The 21855-nt window shown below is 43.2% G+C and overlaps 1 protein-coding gene across 4 annotated transcripts in view; it reads right to left on the bottom strand.

The window, feature by feature from the left end:
• Positions 1 to 21855, bottom strand: part of NDUFAF7 (NADH:ubiquinone oxidoreductase complex assembly factor 7) — a 75701-nt gene that overhangs the window by 36372 nt on the left and 17474 nt on the right. For all 4 annotated transcript variants that reach the window (XM_069769470.1, XM_069769472.1, XM_069769468.1 and 1 more), the window contains exons 2-4: positions 15163 to 15320; positions 13577 to 13657; positions 465 to 575 (exon numbers count right to left, since the gene is read on the bottom strand). In XM_069769470.1, coding sequence (XP_069625571.1) covers positions 465 to 575; positions 13577 to 13657; positions 15163 to 15320 — 350 coding nt within the window. The remainder of the gene's footprint in view (positions 1 to 464; positions 576 to 13576; positions 13658 to 15162; positions 15321 to 21855) is intronic.

Raw genomic sequence — 21855 nt, 5'->3', positions numbered from 1 at the left:
GGACAGGTCTGGTCACATGCTCCTCCACCAGCGGCCATTGCATGGACAGGTCTGGTCACATGCTCCTCCACCAGCGGCCATTGCATGGACAGGTCTGGTCACAAGCTCCTCCACCAGCGGCCATTGCATGGACAGGTCTGGTCACATGCTCCTCCACCAGCGGCCATTGCATGGACAGGTCTGGTCACATGCTCCTCCACCAGCGGCCATTGCATGGACAGGTCTGGTCACATGCTCCTCCACCAGCGGCCATTGCATGGACAGGTCTGGTCACATGCTCCTCCACCAGCGGCCATTGCATGGACAGGTCTGGTCACATGTTCCTCCACCAGCGGCCATTGCATGGACAGGTCTGGTCATATGCTCCTCTACCAGCGGCCATTGCATGGACACAAGTGCTAGTCAGCTTGTGAGGAAAGCTGTACTAATCAGAGAAAGTGGTCAACCTCTCCAACTACACTTACCCTTAGAATGTCATCCATTAGACTACCTTTTCCAGGACCTAGTTCCACCAACTTGAGCGATTTTGATTTTCCACCTGATATCCATTCACTAATGCACCAAATTCCAATTAGCTACGAAAAACACAAACAAGTTAATGTAGAATACAGAAATAAATTAGAATAAAGAAATAAAAGTAAATTAAACTTTCAAAATTGACATTAACATTTTGCCACAAATTACGGTATAATTTAAGTCAATGAGGTTTTAACAACTATTTCACAGTGTAACAAAATCTGAGCTGAATGACAGACATTAGGTAGTGTCAAATTCCTAGCATGCCCTTCCTGGTACAGACGTCTTCCTCAGCATAGGAATAGGTGACGTGCAACAAACTTCGCACATGCACGAGGTATATTTTGGTGTTTCGGAATTTTTATGCAGATTTCCAAGCAATATAAGGAATAAAAAAAAAACAGTAAAGTGACAAAGATACAAACTCAACCATAGAACATAGAAGTGCTTTGTACCCATGAAACTATACAACAAAAAGACAACCCACTGACACAGCCTATAGTAAGCATGAACATGTCAGACAAGAACCAAATCCCCTGCTATGCAGTCATCATACTAACCTAAATTGTTAATAATTTCCCAAGTAAGAACAATCATGTACATGCTGTAAATACAAAAAGGAATAGTAATGGCATGTATGAAAGTGATATGCAACAGCTACCACCATAGCAGGTATTGGAGTCACAATTAATATCAGAAAGAGTCTAAAAACATATATTACCTGTTCAGAGGAAAGACGGTAAATGTATGATCATGGGGTCAGACGGTCAACAGTCATATCAATAAGAGAACGTGGGCCTGAAAGTCCACCCTGGAAATGGAGCAGTGCTTTGTCCTGGCCAGACAGATGCTGGCTGAATTGTTTTATAGATTTGCTTTTTGTTTCAGCATTTACAAAGTGTATGGAATTAGTTGAAGTATACAGATGCACTTGGCACTTTATCTGTTTTTTTTTGGAATGTTCTTTTGATATCATATATAAGGAAATACACCAGCGCTATACTCCAGGAGTAACCCTCAGCAGCTGGGATCGAGACAGGTAGGTGCTAACACTGTCGTAGAAAATGCCAGTAACAAGAAAAAAATAGAAACCACGCTGGAAGGCTCCAGAATCAGTATGCAGGTCAGCATTTTTCCACTGCGGGCCTTGCACACTATCAGCCACTTTGCTTGGCGTTTATTTTGCTTGTTTCACAGGTTGTTACAGGCACGGCTCCGCTCACCCAACGTGGGCCCTCTATTCTACCGGTATCCTCCCTTCTCAGGTGATATATTGTTTGGGGATTCTCCCACTAGATCTTTGCAGGGTGACCCCTATTATTTACACATGTTTTTTCGTGCATACTGATTCTGGAGCCTTTATTCTCTCAAGCGCGGTTTCGATTTTTTCCTTCTTTTGATATCAGCTAGTAGTTTGACAATTGTGGTCTTGATCAGACCCATCAGGTTGGAAAAGGGCCAGAAGGGTCAGCCATCGTTGAGCTGGGGACACCATCTGCGCTGTTATAGGGTGACAACCTCCGCGGCAAGGCAGGGATACGACAACAATAATAATCTTTATTTTTATATAGCGCTAACACATTCCGCAGCGCTTTACAGTTTGCACACATTATCATCACTGTCCCCATTGGGGCTCACAATCTAAATTCCCTATCAGTATGTCTTTGGAATGTGGGAGGAAACCAGATTACCCCGGAGGAAACCTACGCAAACACGGCTAGTGCATACAAGCTCCTTGCAGATGTTGTCCTTGGTGGGGTTTGAACCCAGGACTCCAGCGCTGCAAGGCTGCTGTGCTAACCACTGAGCCACCGTGCTGCCCATAACAATGGAATAAGGCGAGGCAATGATGCCCCTTGGTGTGTATTTGTGGCTGTTGTTCTTTTGCATTTTATGGTGGTGGTTCTATTTATGTATTGTTGACATATTTGTTTTTAAATTGACTCAAAAATTATATTTTTGTATATTTGATAAAGTGCAGTGCTTCTACAGTGAAATGAGTGTCTAAAATAATAATTTTACTACTGTACCCCTAAAAACTGTCACTTTCAGCATTGAGGCTTCAGACGCCAAGCTGTCAGGCATAGACTCTGGGGGGGCGTCGAATGATACATCGGACTTTAATGTAGAACATTGCGGTTCGGCGAAAGGATTAGAGGATTCTCTACCTTCAGGATGTTTAAATGCCCCAAACCAGCTTCTTTTTGGCCACAGAATGGTTTGGACTTTCTCCGTTGTGATTTTTTGTAATGTCCTTGGTAACAAGGGAATTTGAGGAAACACGCAGGCCAACCTGAACTTCCAAGGATGGGCAAATGCGTCTACCCTTTCCGCAGCACTTTTTTTTTTGCATTCAGGGAGAAATATAGACCTACTGTCGCATTTTGATGACTCGCAAAAAAGGTCTATTTCTGTATACCTCATTTGTTGGTTAGAAATTGGAAAATTTTGGTACTCAAGCTCCACTCTCCTGGATGTATATCTGTTCTGTGTAGGAAGTCTGCTTGAATAGTTTTGGAACCTTTTAGATAAAGAGCTGACAAGGACTGGAGGTGTTGTTCTGTCCAACCAAAGATTCTTGCTGAGACTTCCTACAGGTTTCAGAATTTTGTGCTCCCCTGATGTTTTAAGTGAGCCACTGTGGTTATATTGTCTGAATAAACCCTGAGTTGAGTTCCCTGCAGTAAGGATTTTGTTGATCTGAGGGCTACAGCTATTAATTCTCAACTTTGAAGATTTCCTGTCCATGTTTTTCAGCTAGACACCTTGGAAGGCGACCTGAGACATAACAGCTCCCCCATCCCCTTTTGCTGGCATCTGTTATTGATGATAGGGGTTGGTGAATCCAGGCTTTTCCTTTTGCTAGAGTTTCTGGGTTGAGCCGCCATTCAAATAATACCTTTAACTAATAAAGGTTGATGGATCCTTCTGCTGAGTGAACCTGAAGATCTATCTCAGAGTGAAAGAATGAAATTCTGAAGGACTGTTGTATAGGCCTGAGCCCAAGGAAATGCCTGAATGCACAATGTCATGGACCCCAGGACTGACATTGTGCATCTTATAGACACAGTCTTCAGGTTCCTTAGAGCATAAATCTTTGATCTTATAGGTAACTTTTGGGTACCAGAAGAGAAAAGGTTTGACCTCCGGGGTTTAGTAGAATCCCTAATAAGACCTTTTCAATGGAAAGAGCCAAGTCTGATTTTTCCCCAATTTATTATCCAATCTAGAGATGTTACAGTCTGTAGTGTAGAGGGGAGATGATCTCTGAGACATGGAATAAAGGGAGCCATAAATAAAAAATCGTACAGATAAGGGATGATGCATGTATGTTGCTTTCTTACAAATTCTACCACCTCTGCAAATAATTTTTGTGAATATCTGGGGAGCTGAGGAAATACCAGGCATGACAGAAAATCTTAGGAATCTTTGATACACTGGATGTATGGGCATGTGATAATGACCATCCTGTAGGTCAATATTTGCCATGACAAAGTCTTTGCCTATTAAAGGGACCATGGATCTTATAGATTACATTTTGAACCTTTTGCATGTAATATGGTGATTTAAGCTTTTTAGATTTATGATAATCCTGTAGGCCCCTTCTGCTTTTCTTATGAGAAATTGGCAGGAATAATGACCTTTGCGCTGTTCCAGATTTGGAACTGGAGAAATCACTCCCGATGCCTGCACATCTTGGAGCCCTGATATTAGGATCTTCTTGTCATGCCCTTCTGTCTGTTTCTGGTTTTCGGCATGACAATTCATATGTTTGCTTTAACCCTTTACTCTTTTCCCCCTAACTTGCGCTGGGATACTGTTGGCTGTTACCTTAATGGAGCCTTCTCAGTTCCCTGCTCTGCTGCGCAGTCATACATGGGTGTTTACTAGGTATTTGCCCTGCTGCATACCTTCCTCATGTGTGGTCCCTGGTTGCTGCTTTGAAGCTGTCCGCGGGTTGTGAGGTCATTTGCAGTTGGTGCATGATTTTCCACGTGGTTCAGTGCTTGCAGTCTCAGCCAGGTGCCCTGAGCCTCAGATCCTGCACTGTTTGTGCTGTAATGGTTTCTGTTTGTGCTTAGGGCGTGCGCGGCCACACCTCCCCTGCTTTTATCAGGGTGTGTGTACTTCAAATGCTGTCCCCAGCCAATTGCTGAGGGGCAGCTCACATATAAAGCTCCCCTGCCCTATGGGTGGGGCCTGAGCTACACTCACAAAGCTCTTGAACTTTGCTATGTGTGTTTGTGTTCCTGCACCTCTTTTGTCTATGTTTTGGTACTAAAGTCCTTGCCTTGATTCCTGTTTTGTTCTGTTCTGGCGCCTGTCCTGGAGGCGGTAAATCCAGGCCCGAATCCTTGATCCTGTACCTGTCTGAACTGTGTCTGCTGTGATTATGTTCCTGGAATCCCTCTGCATCTGGAGCTTCACTCCCAGTGACTTTGAGTCTCTTGAAACCGGTGTTTCTGCTGAGCATCTACTACTCTGTGCTCTGACTACCATGCGGTGTTAACCCCGTCTGGCTCATGTCCAGTACGGCGGTGTCTGCACCATCACGCTTGAGTTCCTTCCTAGGTTCTATGCCCGGAGCCTGATGACCGCTGTCTGGAGCTTGGAGCCTGATGTCTCTGGTGGTGCCTGTAGGTCATGTCGGATGTCCGGAACCGAACGACTCCTGTCTGATGTCTGCCGGTGAACCTGGGTCCAGATGTCCTGCCTGTGTCTTGATGACCTCATGGACCCTGATCTGATATCCTGTCTGTTCCCTGATGTCCTCCCTGTGTCTCATATCCTGATGTACCTGATTTCCTGGGCTACCATGCCAGTGTCCCAGCCGATGACCTGGGCTGCCACGCCAGTGTCCCAGATGTCTATCCGGTATTCCTGTGTCCTGATGGCCTGCTTGTGTCCTGAGGTCTTTCCTGAGTCCAGATGTCCTGTTTGTATCCTGATGTCTTGCCTGTGCCCTGATGTCCTCATGTACCCTGATGTCCTGCCTGGGTCCTGATGTCCCGCCTATCTCTGCCTCGGTGATCCGTTGGTGCCTTGGGGTCAATTGGTCGGTACCCTTCTGAGGTGTGGAATCGGGAGCCTGACATCGTCATGTTTTGTTTATGTACTGTGTGACTTTACTTTAGTAAACTTTACTTTCTCTATATCTGAAGTATCGGTGTAATCAAGTCCTACGTGTTTCTTTCTTTGTCCACATGCTCAGCTTCCACAGAACCCCGGTCTCTGCCCTCTCCTAGTTCGGGTAGGCCGGGTCCGTATCGCGTCCCCGGGGGACGCACGCCCCACGCCTTCTGAGGTTGGTCGGCTTGGGGGCGTCTATGGGCTGGGCCGCATTGGCGGCCGCAGCTGATCGTGACACTTCTGTAATCTTAGAAATGGCAGAGATTTTACCTCCAGTTTTTGTAATTGGTAGGAGAACTCTATTTTCATCCCCACTATGTCAGATTCCAGAATTCTCTGATTCGTCAATTTCTTCTGCCACTGAGAATGAAATCTTGAAATTGTGCCTCCTATTTGCTTGGAATCTTTCTTGATGTTGGTTTTGAAAAACATTTCTTCCTCCTTTGGGGTAACTCCAGCGATCCGATTTATCTTTCCCTCTGTACTGAGGGGTCTGATTCTTAGATGGACAAAACAATCTTCTCTTGAATTATGCATTATTTCTATTTATTGCTTGTTATTCACCATTTTACTCTACCCAGTATGATTTATTATTAACTATATGAGCTGGTACTCCATCTTACCTTTACTTGTCTGCCTACAGATCATCTGTAATATAAAAATATGCAAATTGTCTTTTCAGAGAGGAAGAGGACTAGACCTCTAGTGCCACCTATTGGAAGTAGTCAATGTCGACCCTTTAACGAGCCTTGTCACATGACTTAGAATAAAAGCCAAACCAGAATCTTAATTTGCAGACACTGTGTTTCGGGATACTGCCCCTCATCAGTGCAAAGTGGAGATCTGGTTTGGCTGATTGAGAGGCGTCTGACCGGGATCCAAGAAGTAAAATATTATTTTATTAGAACTATTAAAAATCTTTTGTTATGTTACACTGAGATCCAAGAAGTATCGTTTCTCCTTGCGGAGAGTGACATGTTAAGCATGTTGAGGTGAGGACACTTAAAGCCACAATGCTCCTCTAAACATAGCGTCTGGAAATTGATTCTGGTTTGGCTATTATACTAAGTCATGTGACATGGCTCTTTAAAGGGTCGACATTGACTGTTAGGATTGCTACTTCCAATAGGTGGCACTAGAGTTCTAGTCCTCTTCCTTTCTGAAGAGACAATTTGCATATTTCCCAGAGGTGCATTGCGGCTTTAAGTCTCCTCACGCAGACATGCTTAACATGTCACTCTCCGCAGAGAGAAACGATACTTCTTGGATCTCAGTGTAACATAACAAAAGATTTTTAATAGTTCTAATAAAATAATATTTTTACTATCCTGAAATGTAGAACATTATTTGTAGGATCTATAGAAAGCACAAACTGTTTCATTGATTACCAAAAGCCTCTAACTGAACCATGCCTCCATGAAAAGTGCAAGAGTATATAGGCCATATTTAAGACATTGGCTCTTGTGTTCAGATATAGGAATATATGTTTATTAAATATTATATATTTTTCCAATGGAAATCAGGACTCCTCCAACTGACATTAAGGCTGTGTGCCCACGTTACTTTTTTTTATGCTTTTCTGCCGCAGCGGAAACGCATAAAATCGCTTAAAAACCGCATTCCCAGGCAATCCTATGGGATTCTGCAGTTGCTGTGCCCATGCTGCGGAATCGCATAGTCGTAAAATCCGCAGCATGTTCATTGTTTCTGCGGCATCACGGCAATTCCGCAACCATAGGATTGCATTGAAACGCTCACTTTACGCATGAGGCTATGCCCACCATGCGTAAAGTGAGCGCTTCATGTGCGGATGGTACCCGGATCTGGAGGAGAGCAGACTCTCCTCCAGGCCCTAGGAACCATATTCATGTGAAAAAAAGAATTAAAATAAAAAATATGGATATACTTACCTTCCGATGGCCCCCAGAGTCCTCCCGCCTCTCAGCGGTGCACGCAGCGGCTTCCGTTCCCATGGGTGCATTGCACGAATCACCGTGACGTCACAAAGGTCCTTCACGCAAAGCATCCCTGGGAACAGAACGTACCAGGAGCGCCGCTGAGATCGGGGGCCCTTGGAAGGGGAGAATAACCATATTTTTTTTTAATTATTTTTAGCATTCTATGTCTATGCAGCATCAATAGTAAGAAGTTGGTCACACTTGTCAAGCACTATGATTGACAAGTGTGACAAACCTTGTCAATCACTTTTCCAAATCGCTTGGAAAACGCAAGCATTTAGCGCGCTAAAAAACGCCTGCAAAACACTTGTGTTTTGCAGGAAAACGCATGCGAATTCCGCATGCGTTTTACCCGCGGCAGGGAGTTGAGGAAATGCTGCGGACATTTCCACAGCATTTCTGCAACGTGGGCACATAGCCTAAAATATTTCTCTCCAGTTCTTAGATATGATCATTCCACTCGCTGTTTTACTTCTCACCTCTATGGGGGTTGCCATTTCTTCTACTGACCCCAGTTTCATATTTTACTTCCATCATTTCCAGGAAATGTATTCCGTTTTTATTAAAAAACACTTCCATTAAGTTTTTTTATTCATTAAATGTGTGCATGTAGTGTGATAGTATCAAAATACTCACCTACCGTCTCTCTCTCCGGTGTCCAGCGCTGTTCTTGTCTGCTTCTCAGTGACACTACCAAAATGGTGACTAGCTTTCTCACTCTATGTGTGACCCGGAAGTCGCTTTTACAATGAAAGTCTATGGATCCTCGTTCTGACCCTTCACGCGCTTTCAATATATCAGCCATTTCCAAGTAACGCAGAGTGTAACGTGACCTCGGCCATTCTGCAGAGCAGAGACGTCACTGAGGAGAAGTATGGCGCTGGACACAGAAGACAGTGGTAGGTATGTTAAGCATTGCTGCTGCACAAGGTGGCTCTTTTAGTTTATAACGGCTGGAGGGGGTGACAGTGGCCCTTTAATACACTCATCATATTAGGGCTTGTTTTTTTATGGGACGATTAGCTGTATTTATTTCTATTATTATACATTTTTATAGCGCCATTTATTCCATGGAGCTTTACATGTGAACGGGGCAAATTTTTCATTTGTATTTATTTATAGAATTTTTTCTACGTATGACTTTTTGAGCGCTTCTTTTTTCTGTGTGTCAGTATGATTAAAAACAAAAAATTTTGGTGTGTTTTTTATGGTGTTTGCCATACGGAATAAATAACGTGACAAACACAGGTAAATACACTGGGTTGGTAGACCCAAATATAGTACAAAGTGGGTATTTGCTAAGTACGAAAGAATGGTATGAACCATGTTTATACAAAATATAATATAAACATTGGATATTATTTTATCATTATGACAACTTATAAGTTCATGTAATGCTCACAAACAAGCTAATATTAACAATGCAAGTATAATGGTTCACACTGTAAGATGGCGGCCGGACAAGTCCTTGAGGGGAGATATGTGTCATTGGCGGCCATTAGCTGCGGTGATGTGAGCTCGGAAGGATGCTCCAGCACATATAGTGCTGAGAGAGTTATTAGGCCATTCCAGGGCTGGGGTTTAGCAGTCATAAGTGATGGGTGGGAATGACTGCTAACATATCCCCACACCAGGGGAGTGGTTTGGCTAATAAAATGGAGGCCAATTGTCTCATTCAGTGTCCTGAGCTGGAGATGAGTGGATCCCCTGTGTGCTGGTCTGTGCTAAGGCCTAAAGAACTGGACACTATCCTGAGCGGGCGGACCCACTGTATATTGTATGGACTTTTTACTTTATATTTTCACTTGCCTGGACATTGAAGCAATACGGCTTCCTGTGCCTGCCTCAGCCGCAGCTGAGCGAGTAGCAACCTCTACAACACCCAATAATAAGATCATTCACTTATGGCCATATAACCATGAATATGAATAGACATATGTGAAATTCATGTAGTCATGAAATCAAACCCTGTCTTGGTCTATGAAAAAGTACAGGGGTATCCAGCAGAATCACTATCCAAACACTAGCCATTATATTAGCCTGAAAATAAGGTAAAGTTGCCAACAATGAAGGTTAAATGCAAATATAATAATACACCCAGTGGTATGGACATGGCTCCGCTCAATGCCGTAAAGACATAGGTCTATTTATTAGAACCAACATAACATTTAAAGCACATAAAATTACCTCAACAGATATTCCGGGGACCCACCACACCCGACGCACTTTAAGCAATGAAATGCTTGTCATGATATGTACTTTTGCCCTGTCCTGTATTTGAATAATATGCCATTTGATGTATGTAAAGGCCCCTTCACATTTAGCGACGCTGCAGCGATACCGACAACGATCCGAATCGCTGCAGCGTCGCTGTTTGGTCGCTGGAGAGCTGTCACACAGACCGCTCTCCAGCGACCAACGATGCCGGTAACCAGGGTAAACATCGGGTAACTAAGCGCAGGGCCGCGCTTAGTAACCCGATGTTTACCCTGGTTACCATGCTAAAAGTAAAAAAAAACAAACACTAGATACTTACCTACAGCCGTCTGTCCTCCAGCGCTGCGCTCTGCTTCTCTGCTCTCCTCCTGTACTGTCTGGGAGCCGGAAAGCAGAGCGGTGACGTCACCGCTCTGCTTTCCGGCTCACAGCCAGTACAGGAGGAGTGCAGAGCGCAGCGCTGGAGGACAGACAGCTGTAGGTAAGTATGTAGTGTTTGTTTTTTTTTACTTTTAGCATGGTAACCAGGGTAAACATCGGGTTACTAAGCGCGGCCCTGCGCTTAGTTACCCGATGTTTACCCTGGTTACCAGTGAAGACATCGCTGGATCGGTGTCACACACGCCGATCCAGCGATGTCTCCAGGGAGTCCAGCGACGAAATAAAGTTCTGGACTTTATTCAGCGACCAACGATCTCCCAGCAGGGGCCTGATCGTTGGTCGCTGTCACACATAACGATTTCATTAACGATGTCGTTGCTACGTCACAAATAGCAACGATATCGTTAACAATATCCTTATGTGTGAAGGTACCTTTACTGTTCTCTGGTTTCTATTAGCTGTAATTTATGTATTTTCATGTGCTGGGAGTTCACCTGTAACAATATGTCTCCTTCCCCCAATACTTGCAGCCCTAAGCTATAATGTAATTAAGCTTTGTAAACCCCACTAGTGAAGGAATAGCCATTCTTCCTCACAGCAGGTGGCTAGTCAAATGTACATACTAGATACTAGACATAAGGTACCTTCACACTGAACGATATCGCTAGCGATCCGTGATGTTGCAGAGTCCTTGATAGCGATATCGTTCAGTTTGACAGGCAGCAGCGATCAGGATCCTGCTGTGCCATCGTTGGTCGGCGCAGAAAGTCCAGAACTTTATTTCGTCGCTGGACTCCCACAGACATCGCTGAATCGGCGTGTGTGACGCTGATTCAGCTATGTCTTCACTGGTGACCAGGGTAAACATCGGGTTACTAAGCGCAGGGCCGCGCTTAGTAACCCGATGTTTACCCTGGTTACCAGTGTAAATGTAAAAAAAAACAAACACTACATACTTACATTCCGGTGTCTGTCCTCTCCGGCGCTCTGCTTCTCTGCACCGTGTAAGCGCAGCGGCCGGAAAGCACAGCGGTGACGTCACCGCTGTGCTCTGCTTTCCGGCCGGCGCTTAGTGCAGAGAAGCAGAGCGCCGGAGAGGACAGACGCCGGAATGTAAGTATGTAGTGTTTGTTTTTTTTATGTTTACGCTGGTAACCAGGGTAAACATCGGGTTACTAAGCGCGGCCCTGCGCTTAGTAACCCGATGTTTACCCTGGTTACCAGGGGACTTCGGCATCTTTGGTCGCTGGAGAGCTGTCTGTGTGACAGCTCTCCAGCGACCACATAGCGACGCTGCAGCGATCGGGATCGTTATCTAGATCGCTGCAGCGTCGCTAAATGTGACGGTACCTTAAGCGGAGCTGACCAGTCTAGAATCTTCTGGTGGACCCAACCATTGAATAGAAGGTGTGACCCCTACCCCCCTTCCTGAGCTGATTCCAGGAGCTCAGACAATCCATTCTTATTTTTGAGATCAGATGTGAGTTGATCCTTAAAGGAGAAGGAGTGGGGATTCTTAAGGTACCTTCACACTGAACAACTTAACAACGATAACGATAGCGTCCTGGATAGCGATATCGTTGTGTTTGACACGCAGCAGCGATCAGGATCCTGCTGTGACATCGCTGGTCGGAGCTAGAAGGCCAGCACCTTATTTCGTCGCTGGATCACCCGCTGACATCGCTGAATCGGCGTGTGTGACGCCGATCCAGCGATGTGTTCACTGGTAACCAGGGTAAACATCGGGTTACTAAGCGCGGCCCTGCGCTTAGTAACCCGATGTTTACCCTGGTTAGCTAAAAAAACAAACACTACATACTTACATTCCAGTGTCTGTCGCGTCCCTCGCAGTCAGCTTCCCGCACTGACTGTGAGCGCCGGCAGTAAAGCACAGCGGTGACGTCACCGCTGTGCTCTGCTTTACGGCCGGCCGGCGCTCAGTCAGTGCGGGAAGCTGACTGCGAAGGACGCGACAGACACCGGAATGTAAGTATGTAGTGGTTTTTTTTTTTTTTTTTTTAGGTAACCAGGGTAAATATCGGGTTACTAAGCGCGGCCCTGCTTATATCGCTGCAGCGTCGCTTAATGTGACGGTACCCTTAGCTGAGGCAAGACCCCACATCCATCTGTGAATGCAGAAGCAAACGGGGCGAGACTTGAGCTGAGGACATATCTCGTCGTTCGTGAGATTGTTTTGGGATCCCTTGGACTCGTGTGGACTATTGCTCTGTTAGCTGGCACAAGGATTATCGGGAGGTGTCCCTGAATCTGTTCTGTTGGACTCGTGGAAGGACTATTGTTTCATTTATCGGGTGCGGGATTACTGGAAAGCACCTCCAGATCTGTTTCTTTACTTGGCCTTATTGTGGACTTCTCGTGGACTTGAAGGACATTATGGATACTTGATGTTGTATGCTCCCTGCTTTAATAAATCTCGTTGGATCGTCCCTCGGCCTGTTGTCCCTTCCTGCTCTGCCGTACACCCCGTCACAATGCTTCATCCAGCCCGGACTTCCTCCTCATGTTCAATTCGTAAGTATGCTGGAACAGTGATGCCAGCACTGGTCAGGTGCCGCAACACCGCATGAAAACCCCAGGGAGAGTGAGGGCCGACACCGCGGGAACGGTGGCGGCACGGGAGTGGAGTATCGGTGTGTGTATTTTATCGGGGCCAAGCGTGGGGTGTGAGAAGGGTTTGTCTTAGTAGTGGACAACCCCTTTAAGGTCAATACTGGCACCATTCCTAAGAAGTTAAAGAAGTTCTCTATTACTATTGCTTGACCGCAAGTTTATGTGCACATGATAAGTATTTGCAGCAGATATTTCTGCACCCAAAATGTGTCTATTGGCAGTAAAAGCGCTATGTAAAAAAAAAAAAAACAGTTTTCAATGTGTTTTCCTCATTCATTAGAATGGGCGAAGAATGCTTGAAAATCGCTGAAAAAAATGAGGTGCTTTATATTTGTAGACGATTTTAATCTGCAAGAAAACAAAAAGCGGGTGCATGAAAATTCAGAAATCTCATACACTTTGCTGCTGGGGCAGTAAAAAGCTGTGTTTTTGTGAAAAAAATGTGAGGAAAAATGCAAACTTTATTAGTATAATTTCCCCAATCTTAAAAAAAAATTAAAAAGACCACACTTTTCGCTAACAGGTCAAGTCCATGCTATATTTAGTGATGCATTGGTGTGACAAGATTTGATTGTGGCAATGAAGGGCTTAAATACTTAGATGGTATTTTATAACTGGTCCATGTGTTTGTTGAAAAAGTATGCCCAAATTTTCCAACTACAGTGATGCGTTGACCATGGTAGCAATGCCCAGATGATGGCCTTCAGGTGGGGGTTAAAGATCATTGCACATATTACACATACCTCTCCAAACACTTGGCTTATTTCAGGGGACGTAACGAAGTCTCCATGTTCTCCCAGCATGTCCTGATGCATATAATAGCCCTACGGAACAAGGAAAGATGCAGAAATCCTGAGATTTCTAGGGAATTATATACAACTACAGATGACATACAGGAACGACTAAGGTTAGCAAAGAAACCTAAAGATTTTCACAAATTAATGATTTAATAATACTAAATAACATTTAGAACATGAACTTGTTAAACATTATTGCAGATACATAAAAAGCATAAATATTATATTGACAATCAGAAATGACCTCTTATTTTGCTGGGGGAAACTATGGCCACCCAGGAATCTCACCTGGAAAGGCAGAAATCCAGTATTACATGGTAGCTGGCCGGACGAACCCCATCAGTGGAATTCAGGAGCAGCTCTCAGGGTGGCTCTCCAGAACGGCTCAGCTTTTTTCTAGGTTTATTATTTTACCCATTGAAGAATTCGACTATTTTTATTCCTATTACTTTAGGGTTAATGTGATTATGTAATAAAGATATTGTTTTCTTTACACTATTATTATTATTTATTATTATAGCGCCATTTATTCCATGGTGCTTTACATGTGAGAAGGGGTATACATAATAAAAACAGGTACAATAATCTTGAACAATACAAGTCACAACTGGTACAGGAGGAGAGAGGACCCTGCCCGCAAGGGCTCACAATCTACAAGGGATGGGTGAGGATACAGTAGGTGAGGGTAGAGTCGGTCATGCAGTGGTTTGGTCGATCGGTGGTTACTGCAGGTTGTAGACTTGTCGGAAGAGGTGGGTCTTCAGGTTCTTTTTGAAGGTTTCGATGGTAGGTGAGAGTCCGATATGTTGTGGTAGATAGGTCTAGAGTAGGGGTGATGAGCAAGAGAAATCTTGTATACGATTGTGGGAAGAGGAGATAAGAGGGGAGTAGAGAAGGAGATCTTGTGAGGATCGGAGGTTGCGTGCAGGAAAGTGAAAGTACCGGGAGACGAGGTCACAGATGTATAGAGGAGGTTGTGGATGGCTTTGTATGTCATGTTAGGTTTTTGTACTGGAGTCTCTGGGTAATGGGGAGCCAGTGAAGGGATTGACAGAGGGGAGAGGCCAGGGAGTAGCGGGGGGACAGGTGGATTAGTCGGGCAGCTGAGTTTAGGATTGGAGGGGTGCTAGAGTGTTCGAGTGGAGGCCACAGAGCAGGAGGTTACAGTAGTCAAGGCGGGAGATGATGAGGGCATGGACTAGGGTTTTTGCAGATTCTTGGTTTAGGAATGTACGGATTCGTGAAATATTTTTGAGTTGAAGGCGGCAGGAAGTGGAAAGGGCTTGGATATGCGGTTTGAAGGAGAGATCAGCGTCAAGGATTACCCCGAGACAGCGAGCTTGTGGGACTGGGGAGAGTGGGCAGCCGTTTACTGTAATAGATAGGTTCGTTGGGGGGGTCGCGTGAGATGGGGGAAAGACAATGAATTCTGTTTTGTCCGTGTTAAGTTTTAGACATCTAGCGGAGAAGGATGAAATAGCGGATCAATTAACAATCAAATCAATTTACATCAATCAAAATGGAGGGTGTACCTTTATGGGATTTGTTAGAACCTCTCTCATGTATTCAGCCACTGTAATAGGACCGGTCGCTTTAATTTTCATAACAAGATGTTTGAGAAGCTGGTTGCAATCCTCGGAGTCTCCAGCTTTGTTACTTTGGTACCTGCCGAGGTAACTTCCAGCAAATGCTGAAATATAGAAGAATTGTTTTAATCCCTTAGCGCCACAACCTGTTTTCACCTTCCTGATCAGGCCAAATTTTACAGTTCTGACAACTGTCACTTTATGAAGTAATAATTCTGGAATGCTTCAACGGATCCCACTGATTCTGAGAGAGTTTTTTTTTCCATTACATATTGTAAGTGGTAAATTTATCTCGATGTGCATTTATGAAAATATTGAAATTTCAACAAAAATGTATAACAAAACAATTTTCAAACCTTAAATTTTTATTTTAAAACAGGTAGGTCAGACTGAGGTGCCTCCGGCCCACAGATGAAATTGACCCTAGGGGCCCAGTTATATTTAAAGAATAAACAGTTCACAGTACCTCATAGTAAATAAAGGGTTTAAGGGACACTGTCACCTGAATTTGGAGGGAACAATCTTCATCCATGGAGGCGGGGTTTTTGGGTGTTTGATTCACCCTTTCCTTACCCGCTGGCTGCAATATTGGATTGAAGTTCATTCTCTGTCCTCCGTAGTACATGCCTGCACAAGGCAATCTTGCCTTGCACAGGCGTGTACTATGGAGGACAGAGAATGAACTTCAATCCAATATTGCAGCCAGCAGGTAAGGAAAGGGTGAATCAAACACCCCAAAACCCCGCCTCCATGGCTAAAGATTGTTCCCTCCAAATTCAGGTGACAGTGTCCCTTTAACTATTACCCACAAGAGAGGCGCATGTCAATTCCAGAGAGTCCATCCCGGAAAACATTCCCCCCCCAAAAAATGAAGACAGCGCCTCATGCGTTGGTGAGAAATCGCAGTTCTGTTATTCTTCCCTCTGTGGCGACGTTTTGATCTACATGATCTTTTTCAAGCACAGCACATGTCACATTAACCCCGCTTAAATAGTCTCCAAACCACCCCTTAATCAACAATAACCAATCAGCAACAAGTAATAACAATAACATGTCAACAATACGCTTAATACACTATTAAGTGTATTATATTATACTGATACTCTCATGATCCCTGATGCCTAGGGGCCCAGTGTCATCAGTCTTTTGGATCTGTGTCATCAGAGTTTTTCACAGATGGATAAATAAATTACAAAGCTTCTCCTATACTTTGAGATGTTAAATACGGGCAGCACACGGATGCCATCCTGCACATCTCAAACATTTTTATATTGCAGCGCTGGAGTGGTGCTACTAACGTAAAGTGTGGGTTGAGTTAAAGCTTTTATTGGTGCTATTTTGGGGTACAGAACATTTTGGATCACTTTTAAGGCTTGGTTCACATTTATCCTTTGCTCTATGCTGAGCACTCATATTTGGGGTTTCTATTTAAACCTGCAAAATATGTGATTCAGACAGAACCATTCACTATAATGGCAGGCACAGTTACTCTGGACTCGGTTTGGCCTCCGTTTCGGTGATGTCCGTCTTCTCAAGACATTTTTTTCTTTTGGTCAGCGCAATTGTAGTAGGTTTCCCTTGGCAGGAAATACGCTGAATAAAATATGCACATCTTCTCCTATTTACTAGAATCGATGAAAAATTCTGCAAAAACGCTAAAAGAATTGACATGCTAGAAACTGCTTCAAATCTGGAAAGAAAAAATAAGCAGCGTGAGATTTCAGAAATGTTATTCACTTTACTGGTACAGTAAAATGCAGGGTTTTTTCCATAGCAAAATGCAATGTGTGAACAAACCCTTGCATTGTTTGTTTTTGCTTTTCCATATTCTGACAGGTATAACTTTTTTTTTTTTTACCATTAACAGAACTGATATTTTTAATTTTTATTTTGACCACGCTTGATTCCCTTTCTGTGTTGCTTTGTGGTTAAAAAAATATATTTTTTTAATAGCTTGTTCACTCTACTGGTTAAATAACGTGAGTTTTATAGATTGGGTCATTGAGACGTTTCGGTCAGCGATATGAAATATGTGTACTTTTTTTGCTTCACTTTTACATAAAAAATGTGTTTCAATTGGAGAGTATATACATATATATTTTTTTTACATTTTGACAATTTTTTTTTTACTTTTTTAGTTATATGGGACATCAACTTTAATTTAAGTGACCACTGGTTTATTAACTCACAATACTTTTGACATTAGACCTGTCAGTATTACATTGACGGAAAGCTTGTTAGATCTGACCTGGCAGTACCTAACAGGTCACTGTAACTGACAGACCTGGAAGTCAATATTTGACCTCCAAGTGCATGTTAACCATCAGCTCCCAACGACTGCGTTGCTGGGGTAGGAGATGGAGTGGCACCAGCCCTGGTTAATACAGCAGGAGCTCGGCTATCCATTTAGCCAAGTTCCCAGCAGTCAGCGTGGTGCTATGACGTAATTGTACATCGACTGGAAGGAACACCATCCTGGTCATGATTACAGTTACGTCAAATATTGAGATAGGTTAAATAAGGCTAAGAAACCAAACTTATTGCATGTACAAACCCTAAAAGATGGCAATGAGGTGTTGATCAGTAGGGATGCACTGTATGCAGTAGAGATAGCAAAATAGATTTGCAGAACTGCAGTCCATCGACCAGGTCAGTAATCTGTGACGAGGCCACCCAATCTCTTGATTAGCCAGCCTGTCTAATCCAAAGAGGAGAGAATGAGGTCAGGAGATTCACAGGTCTCCCATCTAGCGGTGAGCAGGACCGACGTGGCCGATAGACCACAAGCCTGCTAATTGCTTCCTCCATCTTTATTCGCTCTTTGTATAGATAAGTAGATGCCAGTGCTGTTGAAGGGAATGTATCGCATCTATTATTAAGAATTATTATTAATATTACAACCAGATGTTGATACTTTTTTTTCTTCGAATCTGTTTTTACTCTCCAGTGGAAGATTTTGTTTTTTATTTGCTTTCTGTACATGATTATGGAGGCAAACGTCTTCCCTGGGCTTCTGAGATCAACTTCCCAGGACCCAGATAAATAGTAACCAGCAATAGATTGGCTCCGATCACGGACATCTATAGATCTCTAGGCATGCACTGAGCTGGGCAAATATCATAGTGCAGGGATGGGGAGGCGGTGAGCTATGACCATCCCCTACTGTGAGTGGTGGCTCCTGTTTGCTGTATGTAGCCCCGCTTGTGATGACAGTCATCTGCATAGAGCAAGAAGTGGAAACCACTGTGATAATTGCAGAGTTTAAAAGAATGCTTTTTAACATGAAAATTTGATTTAAACAATGTCACTTTCTGATGACACAATTACTTTAACCTTTTCATGACTGGGCAACTTTCCATTTTAGCGCTTTTGTCTCCTCTTCCCTTCTTTCAAGAGCCATCTGTTTTTCTGAATTCAGTCAACAAAACCCTGTAAGGGCTTGTTTTTTGCAAGAAGAGTTACAGTTTTATATGATAAAAATTATTTTAACAAATCCAAGTGCAGGGAAATTCTAAAAGAAAATATGCAATTGTGCCTGTGTTTTGTGTGTCTTGTGTTATTGGTGTTCATGATGTGGTGAACCTTACCTGGAAACATGGCTTCTCCGGGTCAGTAGAATTACATTGATACAAATCATGCATAGGTTTTTTTTTGTTATTTTAGTAGTGAAAATTTTTTCTAGAATTAGTAAAAATGAGTCATTTTCTGAGACCTGTAAGGCTATGTGCACACGTTGAGGAATTCATGCAGAAAATTCCTGTGAAAATACGGACATTTCTGCCAGATTTCCGCATGAAATCCGCATGCGTTTTTTTGCGCGGTTTTGACGTGTTTTTTGCGCGTTTTTTTCCGGACATTTCCCAATGCATTAGACAGTGGGAAAACCGCAAAATTAATGAGAAGGTTCATTATTTTTCCGCAAAGCGTTTTTCATGCGGAAAAACGCACATCATGTGCATAGAAGTTGCGGATTTTATTAAAAATGATAAGATGCTTAATGTATGCAGATTATTTGCAGTTTTATAGCGTTTTTATAGCGCAAAAACGCTAAAAAAACGCAAATAATCTGCAACGTGTGCACATAGCCATGTGTTAATTCCGATGATCGAGTTGTGTGAGGGCTTGTTTGGCTTAGCGAGATGACATTTTTATTGATACCATTAGGGGTACATATGATTTTTTTACTCCATTTTGTGGCGGAGGGGCAAAGACAAAATTTACAAAAAAAGAAATGCAATTGTTCCATTTTTTTTCTTTTTATAGCTTGCCATCAGTTAATTTCATATTTCTTGATACTGATGGATTGCACTTTTGCTAATGCAGCAATACAAAACTTGTTTATTTGTATTTCTTTTGTTTTAATGTGGAAAAAAAATGTGATTCAAATTTTTATATTTTTGAAAACTTTTTAACCTTTAGGTTTCAAACCTGCGATCGTCTGATTGCTTGTTCCAAAACTGCAATACATGTTGCAGCATGTAAGCAAAATCATAGTCTGCAAATAGGAGTACGGACATTGCAGGAATGGGGCCGTTCAGCCTCAAGACTGACAGTGCAATCCATCTGCATCCAGTGATAGTGATCCAGGAGGGCCCATGGGGATATGCACATTAATGACTCGCAGAGTTTTCTAAGGGCAAGCCTTTAGACTGATCTTTATTAGTCTACGTTCAGTACAGTTAGGTCCATATATATTTGTACAGAGACAACATTTTTCTAATTTGGTTATAGACATTACAACAATGAATTTTAAACAAAACAATTCCGAAGCAGTTGAAGTTCAGACTTTCAGCTTTCATTTGAGGGTAATCACATTAAAATTGGATGAAGGGTTTAGGAGTTTCAGCTCCTTAACATGTGCCACCCTGTTTTTAAAGGGACCAAAAGTAATTGGACAGATTCAATAATTTTAAATAAAATGTTCATTTTTAGTACTTGGTTGAAAACCCTTTGTTGGCAATGACTGCTCACTGAGGGAGTGCGGCCAAGTGTCAGCTGCCTATCACAGCTGACATCTGGCACTAAGGGCCAGGAGTGGTCATGGACCGCCCCTGGCACATTACGATCAAACATGATCGGAGTGTTTCGGCAATATAGGGAAGCATCGCGCAGGGAGCTCTCCCGTGTGCCCAAACAGGGGTTTACCCCAACATTATGGGGTATCAGCGTACTCAGGAAAAATTGTACAACAACTTATGTGGTCCAATTTCTCGTTAACCTTGGGAAAATAAAAATATGGGGGGCTAAAAAACCATTTTTGTAGGAAAAAAATGATTTTTTATTTTCACGGCTCTGCGCTATAAACTGTAGTAAAATACTTGGGGGTTCAAAGTTCTCACAACACATCTAGATAAGTTCCTTGGGGGGTCTAGTTTCCAATATGGGGTCACTTGTGGGGGGTTTCTACTGTTTAGGTACATTAGGGGCTCTGCAAACGCAATGTGACGCCCGCAGACCATTCCATCTAAGTCTGCATTCCAAATGGCGCTCCTTCCATTCCGAGCTCTGCCATGCGCCCAAACGGTGGTTACCCCCCACATATGGGGTATCAGCGTACTCAGGACAAATTGCACAACAAAATTTGGGGTCCAATTTCTCCTGTTACCCTTGGGAAAATACAAAACTGGGGGCTCAAAAAATCATTTTTGTGGGAAAAAAAATAATTTTTATTTTCCCGGCTCTGCGTCAAACTGTAGTGAAACACTTGGGGGTTTAAAGCTCTCACAACACATCTAGATAAGATCTTTAGGGGGTCTACTTTCCAAAATGGTGTCACTTGTGGGGGGTTTCAATGTTTAGGCACATCAGGGGCTCCCCAACGCAACATGTTGTCCCATCTCAATTCCAGCCAATTTTGCATTGAAAAGTCAAACGGCGCTCCTTCCCTTCCGAGCTCTGCCATGCACCCAAACAGTGGTTTACCCCCACATATAGGGTATCAGCGTACTCAGGACAAATTGCAGAACAACGTTTGGGGTAGAATTTCTTCTAGTAACTGTGGGAAAATAAAAAATTGGGGGCAAAATTTCATTTTGTGAAAAAATATTTTATATTTTTACGGCTCTACATTATAAACTTCTGTGAAGCACTTGGTGGCTGAAAGTGCTCACCACACATCTAGATAACAAACCAGAACACATGAGCTGTGCGCACAGTGAACAAGCCCGTAGAGACATGTTCACACCACCAAGAGACTTGAAAACACAAAAAAGCACAGTAAAACCAAAAACACACTGTTGCAAAAAAATCACAGTGGACAGCAAGTGCTAGTAAAAATATGGAAAAAACAGGGTATTTGGTTGATACGTTTTTTTGCAAAAAATGTATATTAAGCCGCTCTACCAAACGTCAAGGTATACCCATATCAGAGCAGTCCTATCTAATGTATGTAATCCCTATCTGATGTATTTAAAACCTGGTCATATGTACAATACCTGTATGAGCAGGATTCAGAAAAGGAATGTCCATGTGGACACGCTGGACAGAACGGCTCCTGTGCGCACAGCTCAAAAAAAGAGGGGTGGAGGCCTCCCCAGTCTTGTGGACACAAGAAAACAATTATATGAAACCAGAACACATGAGCTGCGCGCACAGTGAACAAGCCCGTAGAGACATGTTCACACCACCAAGAGACTTGAA

The sequence above is a fragment of the Ranitomeya imitator genome, chromosome 5, assembly GCF_032444005.1.
Source record: "Ranitomeya imitator isolate aRanImi1 chromosome 5, aRanImi1.pri, whole genome shotgun sequence".
Lineage (NCBI taxonomy): Eukaryota > Metazoa > Chordata > Amphibia > Anura > Dendrobatidae > Ranitomeya > Ranitomeya imitator.
The sequence above is the reverse complement of the archived record's forward strand: the minus strand, read 5'-3'. Positions and strand labels throughout refer to the sequence as shown.